Source organism: Scyliorhinus canicula, chromosome 12 (genome assembly GCF_902713615.1).
Source record: "Scyliorhinus canicula chromosome 12, sScyCan1.1, whole genome shotgun sequence".
NCBI lineage: Eukaryota > Metazoa > Chordata > Chondrichthyes > Carcharhiniformes > Scyliorhinidae > Scyliorhinus > Scyliorhinus canicula.
In genome coordinates, this window is record NC_052157.1 from 43,261,639 (window position 1) to 43,276,668 (window position 15,030).

At 48.1% G+C, this 15,030-nt stretch overlaps 1 protein-coding gene across 6 annotated transcripts in view; it reads left to right on the plus strand.

Annotated features, from left to right (window-relative positions):
• zgc:158785 (uncharacterized protein LOC791214 homolog) overlaps window positions 1-15,030 on the plus strand; it is a 51,223-nt gene that overhangs the window by 21,288 nt on the left and 14,905 nt on the right. For 3 of the 6 annotated variants that reach the window (XM_038814455.1, XM_038814454.1, XM_038814453.1), the window contains exon 4: window positions 413-563. The exons of 1 other annotated variant lie outside the window; for it this stretch is intronic. In XM_038814455.1, coding sequence (XP_038670383.1) covers window positions 501-563 — 63 coding nt within the window. In that variant the 5' untranslated portion in view covers window positions 413-500. Of the gene's footprint in view, window positions 1-412; window positions 564-659; window positions 747-10,155; window positions 10,433-15,030 lie in introns of all 6 variants that reach the window. 2 more of the 6 variants (XM_038814457.1, XM_038814458.1) reach the window with 2 other exon arrangements.

The window sequence follows — 15,030 nt, forward strand, 5'->3', positions numbered from 1 at the left end:
AGTAAGTTATGAACGTTCATAAAATATTGGTACAGCTGTAATGGAAATTATATGAACGTTTTACTAAGAGTGCAGAAAAGATTTATGAGAATGGTTCCGAGGATGAGAGACTTTGTGGATAGATTGTCAAAGCTGGGGCTGTTCTCCTTGGAGAAGAAAGGGTTGAGAGGAGATTTGTTAGACCTAATCATAAGCATGAGGGTCTGGATAGAGTAAATGGGGAGAAACTGTTCCCATCAGCAGAATGTCAAGAACCCAAAGGTTATTATCAAAGGAGGTGGCAGGAAAAATCACTTTATGTCACAAGTGGTTTGGATCTGGAATGTACTGTTTGAACATGTGGTGGAGACAGATTCAATTGCAGTTTTCAAAAGAGAACTGGATAATTATTTAAGGAGTAAATATTTTACAGGACTACAAGGAAAAGGTGGAGGTGTAGTAGTAACTGAGTTGCTATTGCAGAGAAGTGACACAGAGACAATGTACTGAATGGTCACGCTATGATTCTACTCCAGATACATCCAAGGATATTGACAAACACACAAGGAAGAAAGAAGCTGAAGGTTACCCTGATAGTGATTTTATTTTATTTTATTTGACTTATTATTGTCACATGTATTAGTATACAGTGAAAAGTGTTGTTCTTGCATGCTATACAGATAACACATACCGTACATAGGGAAGGAAGGAGAGACTACAGAATGTAATGTTAGTCATAACTGGAGAAAAGATCAACTTAATACGAGGTAGGTCCATTCAAAAGTCTGATGGCAGCAGGGAAGAAGCTGTTCCTGAGTCAGTTGGTACGTGACCTCAAACTTCTGTATCTTGTTTCTGATGGAAGAAGGTGGAAGAGAGTATTTCCAGGTTGCGTGGGGTCCTTAATTATGCTGGTTGCCTTTCCGAGGCAGCGGGAATTATAGATAGAGTCAATGGATGGGAGGCTGATTTGCGTGATGGACTGGGCTACATTCACAACCTTTTGTAGTTTCCTGCAGTCTTAGGCAGAGCAGGAACCATACCAAGCTGTGATACAACAAGAAAGAATGATTTCAATGGTGCATCTGTAAATGTTGATGAGAGTCGTAGCTGACATGCCAAATCTCCTTAGTCTTCTGAGAAAGTAGAGTCGTTGGTGGGCTTTCTTAACTTGTCGGCATCGGGAGACCAGGACAGGTTGTTGGAAATCTGGACACCTAAAAACCTGAAGCTCGCGACCCTTTCTACTTCATTCCCATTGATGTTGACAGGTCATGTTCTCCTCTACGCTTCCTGAAGTCAATGACAATCTCATTCGTTTTGTTGACATTGAGGGAGAAATTATTGTCGGCGCACCAGTTCACCAGATTCTCTATCTCATTCCTGTATTCTTTCTCGTCATTGTTTGACATAGCGTGATCAAAAAGGATGCGGAGAAGCTTGTGCCTCCCCCCATAAACACCAACATAGATGGCATAGGCCAAATGGCCTGTTTCTATGCTGTGCATTTGATGGAATGCTGCCAGCAGGCAATACAAACACTATACAGTGTTTCACATCCTCAGGCCATCACAGCCAAGAAATTAATATCCGGCGAGCAAACACAGTAGGGTGTTTGGGGATATTGATTCTGTTTTAGATTTAGAGAACCTTAAGCCTGTTTATGAGGAAGTTGTGGGCAGGGCATTGGGCGGTCTGTATTTTGTTTTACACTAGGGGAGCTGGATAGGAGGGTTACTGCTATTGCTGCTGCTGTTGCACATTAGATTGGATTGGATTGGTTTTGTTTATTGTCATGTGTACCGAGGTAGAGTGGAAAGTTTTTTTCTGAGAGCAGCTCAACAGATCATTTTTTTTTTTACAAACAATTTTATTGAGGTATTTTTTGGCATTGTAAACAGTTACACATTACAGAAATATGCAAACATCAACGGAAAACCAGCACTTCAACCAAACCATAATGCACATACCCGCTCCTCTCCCATAGACACTACCTGCCTATTTATCCCTCCTACTCTACTCTAATCTGCAACCCCCCCCCCCCCCCCCCCCCCCCAAGCTGACGTTCACTCTCCCGCGAAGAAGTCGATGAATGGTTGCCACCCTCGGACAAACCCCAATACAGATCCCCTCAAGGGGAACTTGATTTTTTCCATACCCAGAAAACTTGACCTGTCCGAAAGCCATAGTTCGGTCTTGGGGGGTTTTGAGTCCCTCCATGCCAGCAGTATTCGCCGCCGGGCTATCAGGGAAGCAAAGGCCAGAACATCGGCCTCTTTCTCCTCCTGGACTCCGGGTCTTCCGAAACCCCGAAAATCGCCACCTCTGGACTCATCACCACGCTCGTTTTCAGCACCCGGGACATGACCCCCGCAAATCCCTCCCAGTACCCACTAAGCTTAGGGCATGCCCAAAACATGTGAACGTGGTTCGCTGGTCCTCCCGCGCATCTAGCGCACTTGTCCTCTACCCCAACGAATTTGCTCATCCGAGCCACCGTCATGTGGGCCCGGTGAATGACCTTAAATTGAATCAGGCCGAGCCTGGCACATGTTGCGGTTGAGTTTACCCTACTCAGGGCTTCCGCCCAGACCCCGTTCTCCAACATCTGCCGAGTTCCTCCTCCCATTTGAGTTTCAGCTCTTCCGCCTGGGACTCTTTCCCCCTTCATGAGCACCTTGTAAATATCCAAGACTCTACCCTCTCCTCCTTCTCCTCTAGAAACTATTCTGTCCTGAATCCCTATTGGCGGGAGGCGTGGGAAGGATGGGACCTGTCTGCGTACAAAGTCTCACACCTGTAAGTACCTAAAGTCATTTCCTCTTTCCAGCCCAGCTTTCTCCTCCAACTCCCTCAAACTCGCAAAGTTCCCCTCCAGGAACATATCGCCCACCCTCCTCACCCCCGCCCGCCACCATGTTCAAAACCCCCCATCCATGTCCCCGGGGGTAAATCGATGGTTATCACAAATTGGAGCCCAGACCGACGCACCCACCTCCCCTATATGCTTCCTCCACTGGCCCCAAATCCACAGGCTGCCCCCCACTAACGGGCTGGTGGAGTACCTGGCCGGCGATAGCGGTAGGGGAGTCGTGACCAGGGCTGCCAAATTGGTGCCCCTGCACGAAGCCGCCTCCACCCGCTCCCAGATAGACCTCGTACTCGCCATCCATTTCCTTATCATGGCTATGTTATCTGCCCAGTAGTAGTTGATCAGACTCGGCAATGCCAGCCCCCCCCCTCGCTGCGGCTCCTTTCAAGCATCGCCCTCCTCACCCGCGGGGATTTTCCCGCCCAAACAAAGCTCATGATAATTTTCCGGTCCGTCTGAAAAAGGACTGTGGGATAAAGATCGGGAGGCACTGAAAAATGAACAGGAATCTAGGGAGGATTGTCATCTTTACCGTCTGCACCCTCCTCGCAAGTGATAGCGGGAGTGCATCCCATCTCCGAAACTCCCTCTTCATTTGTTCCACCACTCTAGTCAAATTTGACTTATGTAACCTGCCCCAGTCCCGTGCCACCTGTATCCCCCAAGTACCGGAAACTTTCCTCAACCAGCCTAAATGGCAGCTCCTTCAGCCTATTCTCCTGGCCCCTTGCCTTCACTACAAACATCTCACTCTTGGCCATATTTAATTTGTACCCTGAGAATTGGCCAAACTTCCTCAATGTTTCCAGTATATTTTCCATCCCGGCCAGTGGGTCCGACACGTACAGGAGCAGGTCATCCGCATAGAGAGAGACCCTGTGCTCTAACCCCCCCCCCCCCCCCCCCCCCCCTCCACCCCTTTGCAGCTCTCAGCGCAATCGCCAACGGTTCTATGGCCAGGGCGAACAGCAACGGGGAGAGTGGGCATCCCTGTCTGATCCCGCAATGTAGTCTGACATTATCCTGTTCGTTCTTACGCTAGCTTTTGGGCCCTGGTACAATAGTCTGACCCAGTTAACCAGTCCCTCCCCGAACTCAAACCGTCCGAGAACCTCCCACAGATAGTCCCACTCCACCCGGTCGAAGGCCTTCTCAGCGTTCATTGCCACCACTACCTCCACGCCCATCGGGGGCATCATAATCACATTAAGCAATCTTCTCACATTGGCTGTCAGCTGCCTGCCTTTAACAAACACTGTTTGGTCGTCCCCAATCACCTCCGGTACGCAGTCCTCCATTCTAATCGCCAGGACCGTGGCCAGGAGCTTGGCATCTACATTAATCAGGGAGATTGGCCTGTATGACGCGCAGGATTCCGGATCCTTGTCCCTCTTTAATATCAGCGAGATGATGGCTTGCGACATCGTAGGAGGCAGGGTCCCTCTGTCCCTTGCCTCATTAAAAACCCTGGTCAGAACCGGTCCCAGTATCTCCGGGAACTTTTTGTAAAACTCTACTGGGTATCAATCCGGTCCCGGGGCTTTCCCTGACTGCATGGCCTTTAGGCCCCCCAGTACCTCCTCTGCTCTAATCGGGGCCCCCAGCCTGTCCACTAGCCCCTCTGTCTACTTTTGGGAAGGTTAGTCCATCCAGGAACCGTTTCATCTCCTCCGGCTCCTCTGGGGGTTCTGAAGTGTAAAGCTGACTATAAAATTCCCAAAATACCATATTCAGTCCTGGCGGGTCCTCCACTCTGCTCCCCTCCCCATCCACCACTACTTATTTCCCTGGCTGCCTCCCGCTTCCAGAGTTGCTGCGCTAGCAATCTGCTGGCCTTCTCCCCATGCTCATACACCACTCCCCTTGCCTTCCTAAGTTGTTCCACGGCCCTACTCGTGGATAGCACCCCCAGTTCCACCTGCAGTCTCTGTCTTTCCCTGAGTCGGTCCTCCCCCGGGGACCCCGCATGCTCCTCGTCTATCTGGTGGATCTCCTTAACCAATCTATCCATTTCAAATCTGTCCTCCCTATCCCTGTGAGCCCCAATTGAGATCAGCTCCCCCCTCCCTACTGCCTTCAGCGCCTCCCACAGGGTCGCTGCTGAAACCTCCCCTGTATCGTTCACATGCAAGTAATTTTGCATACACTTCTGCAGTCTCTCACATATCCCCTCCTCCGACAACAATCGTATGTCTAATCTCCATTGCAGGCGTTGTTAATTTGCCCCACCGACCTGCAGGTCCACCCAATGTGGGGCATGGTCCGAAATAGTGATCGCTGAGTATTCCGTATTCTTTACCTCCCCTACACAGCCCCTGCTCAAGATAAAGAAATTAATCCTAGAGCATACTTTATGAACATGCGAGTAGAACGAATAGCCCCTTCCCGTCGGCTGTCTGGCTCTCCATGGGTCCACGGCCCTCATTTGCTCCATGAACCCTTTCAGCTCCCTTGCCATTGCTGGGAGCCTATCCGTTCTGGGACGTGACCGGTCTAGCCCCGGGTCGAGGACCATATTAAAGCCCCCCCCCCCAATCAACCTTGCGTGAGTCTAGATCTGGGATTTTCCCCAGCACTCTTTTAATAAAGTCAGCGTCATCCCAATTCGGAGCATATATGTTTACCAGCACCACTCTCTTCCCCTCCACCTTGCCCCTTACCATAAGGAATCTGCCCCCGCCGTCAGTGATTACGCCCTCCGCCTCAAATTGAACCCGCTTATTGATTATAATTGCTACCCCCCTGGACTTTAGAGTCCAAGCCGGAGTGGAAGATCTGGCTGATCCAGACCTTCCTTAGCCTAGTCTGGTCAGACACTTTCAAATGTGTCTCCTGCAACACAATTACATACGCCTTTAGAGCCTGTAAGTGCGTGAACACACATGCCCTTTAGACTGGCCCATTTAGTCCTGTGACATTCCAGGTGATCAGCCTGGTTGGGGGGCACCCCCCCTCCCCCCAAACACTGGTCAGCCATAACCTTTCTTGGGCCCACCCACGGTCCATGCGCTGCGCCGCTCTTGGCTCACCTCTTGGCCGCCTCCACCCCCGACCTCCTCTCCATAATCTATTTCAGACCCCTCCCACGTCAGCAGAATAACTCCCCCCCCCCCCCCCCCCCAGCAACATCTCCTGATAACCCCACCCCTGCCATCTACTGGCTGTATTCACACCCCCCACCTGACTCCCTTGACTAACCAATCTGCTAGCCCGGTGACACATCCCTCCGGCGCCCACTTGTCTCACTCCCACTGTTTCTCCGACCTCATCTCCCCACTCATCAACGCACCATCCCTACTCCGACCCACTGGAGCAGTCTCACTAAAATGGTAAAGATCACACGAAATGGAGACATCAAACAGCACCGTGAGGCTGCTCCGGGTACAATACATTTCCAGCTGTGTACACAGATAAGTGTTAGCCCATGTCCCTTTCTGAGCATTAATAAAATAGCAGCACAGTAACACAGTACCTGTATATCACCCACCCGAAACAAACATAAAAACTATAGATATAAAAACCCCAACCAACATCTTTAATCCCCATTGCTTACCGGCCACCTTTATGTTACAACGAAGGCTCCAACACACCCAAAGAACACGATGAAAGGTACCAACAACAGCAAAAAAATGAGAAAACAAAAGAAAGAAAAAAAGCATACGACAGGGGGATCCCCTCTCCCCGCACCCCCCGTAGGCAAAAGCTGCCAAAAATACAACATATGGCACCTTTAAAGCAGTAAACAGTCGACCATCAGTACAGGCACAGTTTGCATCCCCCCAAACAATAATTCTCTGACCCTAACTTGTGGTCGTGTGTCCTTTTTTCGGGACCAGCCCCTGATCCCTAGCGAAGTCCATCACTTCTTCGGGCTTGGAGAAGTAGTGGTGTTGGTCCTGATGAGTGACCCAAAGACGGGCCGGGAAGAGCAGACCAAACTTCACGTGCTTTTTAAATAAAACCTCCTTAACTTGTTTAAATGCTGCTTGATGCCGACGCCTGGCCACCTCCTGGCTTAGGTCCTGATAAATGCGAAGAACACTGTTATTCCATGTGCTGCTCTTAGCGCTCTTTGCCCACTGCAACACCCGCTCCTTCTCCGCACACCTGTGGAACCTGATCACCATTGGACGGGGGGGGACCCCACAGACGCACCTGTCTCGCCTGTACCCAATGTGCCCCCTCCAGCGCTGGCGGTTGCAGAAAGGATTCAGCCATCAGCTGCATCAACAGGTCAGCCACAAATCCTGTGGAATCAGCTCCCTCATCCCCCTCCGGGAGGCTGATGATCCTCAGATTTTGTCTGCGGGCTCTATTTTCCAGCTCCTCTACTCTGACCAGCAGTCTTCTCTGTCTCTCCTTCAACCCATCGACTTCTAGCACAGCAATCGTCTGTGCGTCCGCCTGCTCCTCCACCGCCTCTCCCAGCTCCTTAACTTTTTCGTCCTGGGCATCCAATCTCAGGTTCAATTGATCCACTGCCTTCTGAAGTGGGTCCAAGTTATCCCGCTTCAACGATTCAAAACTGCTTTTTATCACCTGCAGCATGTTTTCCAGCGCTTGGTGGATCGCTGGGTCCGAGGTCCGTAGGTCCGCCATCTTTGCTCCCGGGTCAGCTTCCCCTGCACCTTGCCTTTGTCCCTTCCTTTCCCGTTTTCGCTGCTTTCTGCTCTCCCGCGGTTCCATGCAGCTCGGCTCATTCCTCAGCACCTCCTTCCACCACTCCACAGTAGCGCAAAACCGGGGAACCAGGTCCTCAAATCCTGCCGGAGTGAGAGCCACCAAATGTGTGGCTCATTCACTCATCTCCGCCACCGGAAGTAGCTCAGCAGATCATTAAGTACACGGGAAGAAAATGGAATAAAAGAAAATACATAATAGGGCAACACAAGGTATACAATGTAACTACATAAGCACTGGCATCGGATGAACCATACAGGGTGTAGTGCTAATGAGGTCAGTCCATAAGAGGGTCATTTACGAGTCTGGTAACAGTGGGGAAGAAACTATTTTTGAGTCTGTTCGTACATGTTCTCAGACTTCTGTATCTCCTGCCCAATGGAAGAAGTTGTAAGAGTGAGTAAGCCGGGTGGGACGGGTCTTTGATTATGCTGCCCGCTTTCCCCAGGCAGCTGGAGGTGTAGATGGAGTCAGTGGATGGGAGGCAGGTTAGTGTGATGGACTGGACGGTGTTCACGCTCTCTGAAGTTTCTTGCGGTCCTGGGCTGAGCAGTTGCCATTACCAGGCTGTGATGAACCAGATAGGATGCTTTCTATAGTGCATCTGTAAAAGTTGGTAAGTGTTAATGTGGACATGCCAAAATTCCTTACTTTCCTGAGGAAGTATAGGCACTGTTGTGCTTTCTTGGTGGTAGCGTCAACGTGGGTGGACCAAGACAGATTTTTGGAGATGTGTACCCCATGGAATTTGAAACTGCTAATCATCCCACCTCGGCCCCGTTGATGCTGACAGGGGTGTGTACAGTACTTTGCTTCCTGAAGTCAATGACCAGCTCTTTAGTTTTGCATTGAGGGAAAGATTGTTGTCACTGCACCACTCCACTAGGTTCTCCATCTCCCTCCTGTATTCTGACTCGTTATTCGAGATCCTGCCCATTATGGTCGTATCGTCAGCAAACTTGTAGAGTTGGAACCAAATTTTGCCACGCAGTCATGTGTGTACAGGGAGTACAATAGGGGGCTAAGTTACCAGCCTTGCGGGGCCCCGGTATTGAGGACTATTGTGGAGGAGGTGTTGTTGTTCATTCTTACTGATTGCGGTCCGTTGGTCAGAAAGTCAAGGATCCAGTTGCAGAGTGGGGAGCCAAGTCCTAGGTTTTGGAGCTTTGATCTGAGCTTGGCTGGGATTATGGTGTTGAAAGCGGAGCTGTAGTCAGTAAATATGAATCTGATGTGGGAGTCCTTGTTGTCGAAATGCTCTAGGGATGAGTGTAGGGCCAGGGAAATGGCATCTGCTATGGACCGGTTGTGACTGTATGCTAATTGTAGTGGATCAAGGCATTCTGGAAGTATGGAGACATTGGCTCAGAGACATACACAACAGCAGCTGCATGAAACCTGGGACCCGGCCTTCCCTCTGCCATCTCTTAACCTCCCGAGGCTCTGGATTCCCAGCCACACCGTGAGCTCCGGGCATTCCAGTTAACTCTTACCATCTGGCCTGAACTCAAACTCCAGGAACTCATGGCCAGATTTTCCCTTGTGCCCCACATAATATTGTCAGTAGGATTCACTTGACAAGATCTCCATGCCAGCTGCATCTCACATCACACTGCCCCAAGTGGTTGCGAGGCGATTTCCCTCGAGTTCTGATTGATGTCATCAATGAGCCAAGTCCCAACCCGCCAATCAACACCTATCTTTTTACCATCCCATGGTGAATATTTAAATCCATTAAATAGGAGGTGTTAAAGCGGCACTCTGGTGTGGTTCCGTACCACACCCCTGTTTATAGGCAGCTGTCGCAGTCTCAGGATGTTCCAATGCACTTTATCGGGAATTGAGTTCTCTTTTTGAACTGGCGTCGCTGTCACACTGTGGGAAAAGCAGCAGCCAGTTTGCGTACAGTATGGCCCGTCCAACATGATAATGACGGGATAATAGGCAGAATTTAATGTTGGTCGGGCACGCACCCGACCCATAAGTGCGTTCCGATGTCATTGCGCATTGGCGCGATATTTCAGTCGGTGGCCACATGTGGAAAGTTGGAAGTGCGCTCGCCGACAATCAAGAAGCTGATTTAAATTAATCAAATTGCAATTCATAAAATTGTAGAGCAGAAGGAGGCCATTTGGCCCATCAGATCTGCACCGACCCTCTGAAAGAGCACCCTACCTAGGCTCACTTCCCCCATCCTATCCCTGTAACCCCACCTGCGCTGCACATATTTGGACACTGAGGGGCAATTTAGCATGGCCAATCCGCCTAACCTGCATATATTTGAACTGTGGGAGGAAACCGGAGCACCCAGAGGAAACCCACACAGACGCAGGGAGAACATGCCAGCTCCACACGGACAGTCATACAAGGCTGGAATTGAACCCGGATCCTTGCCGCTGTGACAGCAGTGCTAACCACTGCCACCATGCTGCCCCCATTTGACTGGGATTTTGCGTTGCCCGTCTGCTTTTACCATTGCCGGGTGGTCTTTACTTTTAAGCTGCAATCTCGATCTAGGATGGGATGAGAGGTCAGAGCTGAAATAAAATTAACCAATATGTTTGGGGACTGAGGTCTGTGTGTGATTGTGCCAGAGTTTTAACTTGGCTATTTATATTTTTCAGGTCAGCAGCTCCCTCGGACAGTTCCGCAGTGACTGTCTGCCTGAGGGAGCACATTGGAAGCGCCAGCCTGAACCCTCCCTTTACTCAGCACCCACCCTTGCCAGCAGTGCTCAGGCTTTTACAGTGCGCGTTTGCCACTTAATGGCCGTTATTTTCGGATGAACAATGTGATCTTGGGCGGGTTTCACATTGGCTCTTGCCCAGGCTGACTTCAGATGGGCCCCGAACATAATATTCAGGCCAGTTTATTTTAGCAGTATCAGATGAGGGATACCAGGTGAGAACTCCCCTGCCGTTCTTCAAAATCATGCCACGGAATCTTTTGCTCCCACTTGTGAGGGCCAACAGGTTTAATCTCTCACCCCTAAAAAAAAAGGTACCTCTGACAGTGAAGACTTCCTCACTGAAGGATCAGCCTAGGTTATGTACTCATATTAAAAAGAAATATCTCTGCCATCATTGAAGCATCTAGGGTGTGGCACGACAAGCTTGAGTGATGTCATGGGGGAATGTCTTCCTGCACAGCAATACCGCATGGAGAAAATGACAGCAGCAGTGACCTTTAACATGCACTGACACAGTGGGGCCATCCTTCAGGATACCTGCCATCGCCATGGGAAGTCAAGGCTGGCGAATAGGCATTTTTTGTTTTTACACATTCAACCCAATATGGCTGCAAAAATTATCTCGTTGCTGTTTACGAGACCTTGATGTGCGCATGTTGGTTGTCATATTTCCCAACTTGCAGCAGTGACTAGGCATTTAATTGGTTCGGGACATCCTGAGGTTTAAGTTTCATGAAAGCCATTAGATTGGTGGTGGAATCATTACTGTGGCCACTGTCCCTGATGCCCTGCTCCATTAGGAAGGCAGAACGCGCTTTCTTCTGTTTCTGTTGACTTTGAGTCCTAAAATTGCCCGGGTTTTCTGCATGTCCATACCTGGCATCCTTTACCGTATTTAACTGCAAATTAACCAGTACAGGAAGTGTCTAAATTAAGAAAGTAAATACTCGTTACTTTTGCTGACACGGCTGAAACTTCTGTTCAAAGGTGTTACCATTAGAAGTGGCAGCATTTTGGAGATATTGAACAGTAACGCATTATTAGTCCATGTCTTCTGAAATAACCCAGATATTTCAGGAACCTCAGAAAACCTAATCCGCTGCAGCTCCATAGAGGTGCCAGCTACTTTAGCCTATCTCCATTCGGAATAATTTAGCATTGCATCCTTTATTGTACTGAACATGACCCCACAAATTAAAAAAAACTACTGATGAACACAATAAAAAATTCAGGAGAAACCTCTATCCAGAGTGGTTAGAATGCAGAACTCGCTGACACAAAGAGTGGCTGAGGTGAATAGCGTAGATGCATTTCAGGAGAGGTTAGATAAGTACATCAGGGAGAAAGGAATCGAGGGATGCACGGAGAGGGTTAGATGAAATAAGATGGGAGCATGAACACTGTTTGGGATAAATGGCTGACTTCTGTGCTGCAAATTAGATGTAATTTTATCCAATAGGTCAAAATATATACAATTTCAACATTTTCATATTGTGTGGAGTAAATCTTTTCAACATATTTTTATTATTTTAAGTATTACCACTATCTGGTTTAATCCAGGTTTGGGAGATTTACCAAAATCTACTCGTTAATATTCTGAATTTGCCGTTCCTCATCAAAGTTCCAAATTCTCGTCCATTCTTCTATTCTGTTATCTACTTTGACAAGAATTTAGTCGCAAGGGAAGTTGGAACAGCCTTGAGTTCAGCTCTCTCTAGAGTCCCATTGACACGATGGGGCAACCATTGTAATATCCAGTTACATCAGAAATCGGGAGTTTGAGAAACTACCAGGAAGCACCATTGTGCAGATCTGGAACTGGGCGATACATCTCAGAGCTGTATTAGGAACCATGAGGAACTGTCCGCTGCAAAATGGTACTCAGAACAAACAAGGGTTATGTTTAGTAAAATTTTACATTTATGATGTACCTTAGTGTGTTGGCCATGATTCACTGTTAAAATTGGTTAAGAAAAATTCACTGTACAAAATATTGCTTGGAAAGATGCTGGGGTTACCATTGATCAGAAACTGAACAAAACTACCACATTAATACTGTGGCTACCAAGGCAGGTGAAAAGCTAGGAATGCTATGACGAGTAACTCACCTCCTGTCCCCCCAAAGCCTGTCCACCATCCATAAGGCAAAGTCAGGAGTGTAATGGGATACTCTCCAGTTGACTGGATGAGTGCAGCTCCAACAACACTCAAGAAGCTCAACACTATCCAGAATAAAGCAGTCTGCTTGATTGCTCCCCCTTCCACAAACATTCAAAAAACCCTCCACCACCGACGAACAGTGGCATCCGTGTGTACTATCTACAAGATGCATTGCAGTAACCCACCAAGATTCCTTAGACAGCACCTTCCAAACCCACGCCCACGACCATCTAGAAGGACAAGAGTAGCAGATACATGGGAACCCCAACACCTAGAGGTTCCCCTCCAAGTCAGTCACCACCCCAACTTGGAAATATGTCGCTGTTCCTTCACCGTCACTGGGGCAAAATCCTGGAACTTCCTTGTTAACAGCACAGTGCATGTTCCTAAACGTCAGGGACTGCAGCGGTTCAAGAAGGCAACTCACCCCACCTGAAGAGCAACTGGACAATAAATGCCTAACCTGTGACGTCCGTCCACATCCCACCAATTAATTTTTAAAAACTAGTGAAAAAACTGCATCCAATATTCAATCAGTACCAGTTTCTAAGATGTGATGCGGTCAAAGTGTTGTGATAATCAAACCATACTTTGTTCTATCACCAAGAATAAGAAAAGATTTGCCGAATACTTTGTCAAGATGTTCCATTTTAGTTAAAATATTGCATTTAGATTAGTTAAATCTTTGCTTGGCTATCTGTGAGGACTATTAGTTAGGCTAGAAAGTGAACAATTGTACTGTTTCATCTAAGTGCCCTTTTCAAAATTTTCTGTCCAATTCTTTGGAAACCCACCATCATAACTGCTCTACCCCCTCAAAAACAAAATCCACCTTGACCTCTTTTGTCCTTCCAAGCTATTGCCCTACTCCAAACTTGTTTTCTTTCCAAAATCCTACACCATATTGCCACTTCCCAAATCTATGCCCATCTTTCCCACAACACCAGTTTTGAAACACACTGATAAAGGTCCCTTCCCCAGCCCAGTGCAAGAAAGGCTGTAGTCAAAGTCACTAATGATGTCCTATGTACATCTCCTTGAGCATAGAGTACGAACACTTCTCATCCTCTCGACCTCTTCAGTCTTTTTCTTTGACGTGGTTGACAGCAGCATTTTTTCCAACGCCGCCCTCTTCCATTGTCCAATTACCATCACCTAACTTCTTACCTAATCATTCATAGCGAGTGAAATTCCTGGCAATGATTTGTCTTCTGACCCTTGTCACTAATACAGTACTGTAATCTCCCAATGATCATTCCCTGACATTTTTTATTTATGATCTGTTCTTCAGTAACATCATGTGTCGTAATCGTGTGTCAACTTACATGTGCTGAAGATACCCATCTCTACCTCATCACCTCCTGTTTCAACCACTGTTCTTATATCGATAGGCTGCTTTATCTGACATCCAGTCATGAAAGTTGAAATATCCATCAATTAATCATTGGGAAGCCCAAAGCCACAAGGCGGAATTTTTCAACAAAATGGTAAAGTGTCAGGTTCTGACTGAAAACTGGAATGTTTCTCCCCAGAAACACAGGTTTTCTGCTAAGATCTTCTGACACTTAAGTCAGAAAAAAAAAATTGGTTGACATTTTTAGTGCTGTGACTCAGACGGTGCGGTGCCTCATAGAGCTGGCAAGCCTGGTTACACAGATTAGGGCACTATGTTTAAAGGGCACCTCGATCAGCGAGAACACTGATCTCTCTCCCATGGCCATGGAGGTATCCCGACAAGCTTCATGGTGAACACCCCCCCCAACCATGTAAGTATCGACAAACACTCCCCTCTCTTTGTATTCCCCCATGCATTCTCTGCGTGCGCCCGTATTTCCCCATCTCAGTGCCGGGGCACGGCCCAGCCTCTGTCCTCAACCACAGGGCCTCTTGGCACTCTACACCCTTGGTGTGGTCATTATGACTGGTGTTTAATTTTGAAAACCCATCGTGAATCATGACGGTGTGACATCACGCTGCCAGGGGTGGGAAGGTACGGTAAAAGCCGTTTAATGGAATTTAGATTTATCTAAATTAATGGAAATCAGGTTCACACGCAGAAAGGGCGAGGGGTGAAATCTCAAGCTAAATCTTGCCAACACAAATCACGTTATGGCCCTCTTGCGCGATTTAGAGGCCACAACAGGATTTGCGTGTGTGTCGAACGAGCCTGAGAAACCACCCCCAATATCTTTAACCTCTGTCACAAACTCTGTTCACTGGCCACCCATTCCATTCCCTTCCCTGGCCCCTACCTAAGGTTGAACCAGAAAGCCAAGAGTCTCCGTACTCTACCTGACCCCGAACTGATCTTCCGACTCCTTACCTTCTCCAACCAACACTGTCTACTTCCACATCCAAAACATTGACTGCCTTAGGTCCCTGCCTCAGCACATCTGCTGCTGAAACTGCCATCCACGCTTTTGTTAGTTCTGGACTCTGCTGTTCCACTGCCCTCACAGTCAGCCTCCCAGTTACAATCTGTAAACTGAAGTTTGCCCAGGTCTCTGCTGCTCATATCCCAAATCATTGAAACTTCCGTTCGCCTGTCACTCCATGCTCCACTGATCGTTATTGACCGTCAACTCCTTGATCTTAAACTTTTCATCCTCAGGTTCAAATCTCTTCATAGCTTCTCTCTCCCTATTTCTGT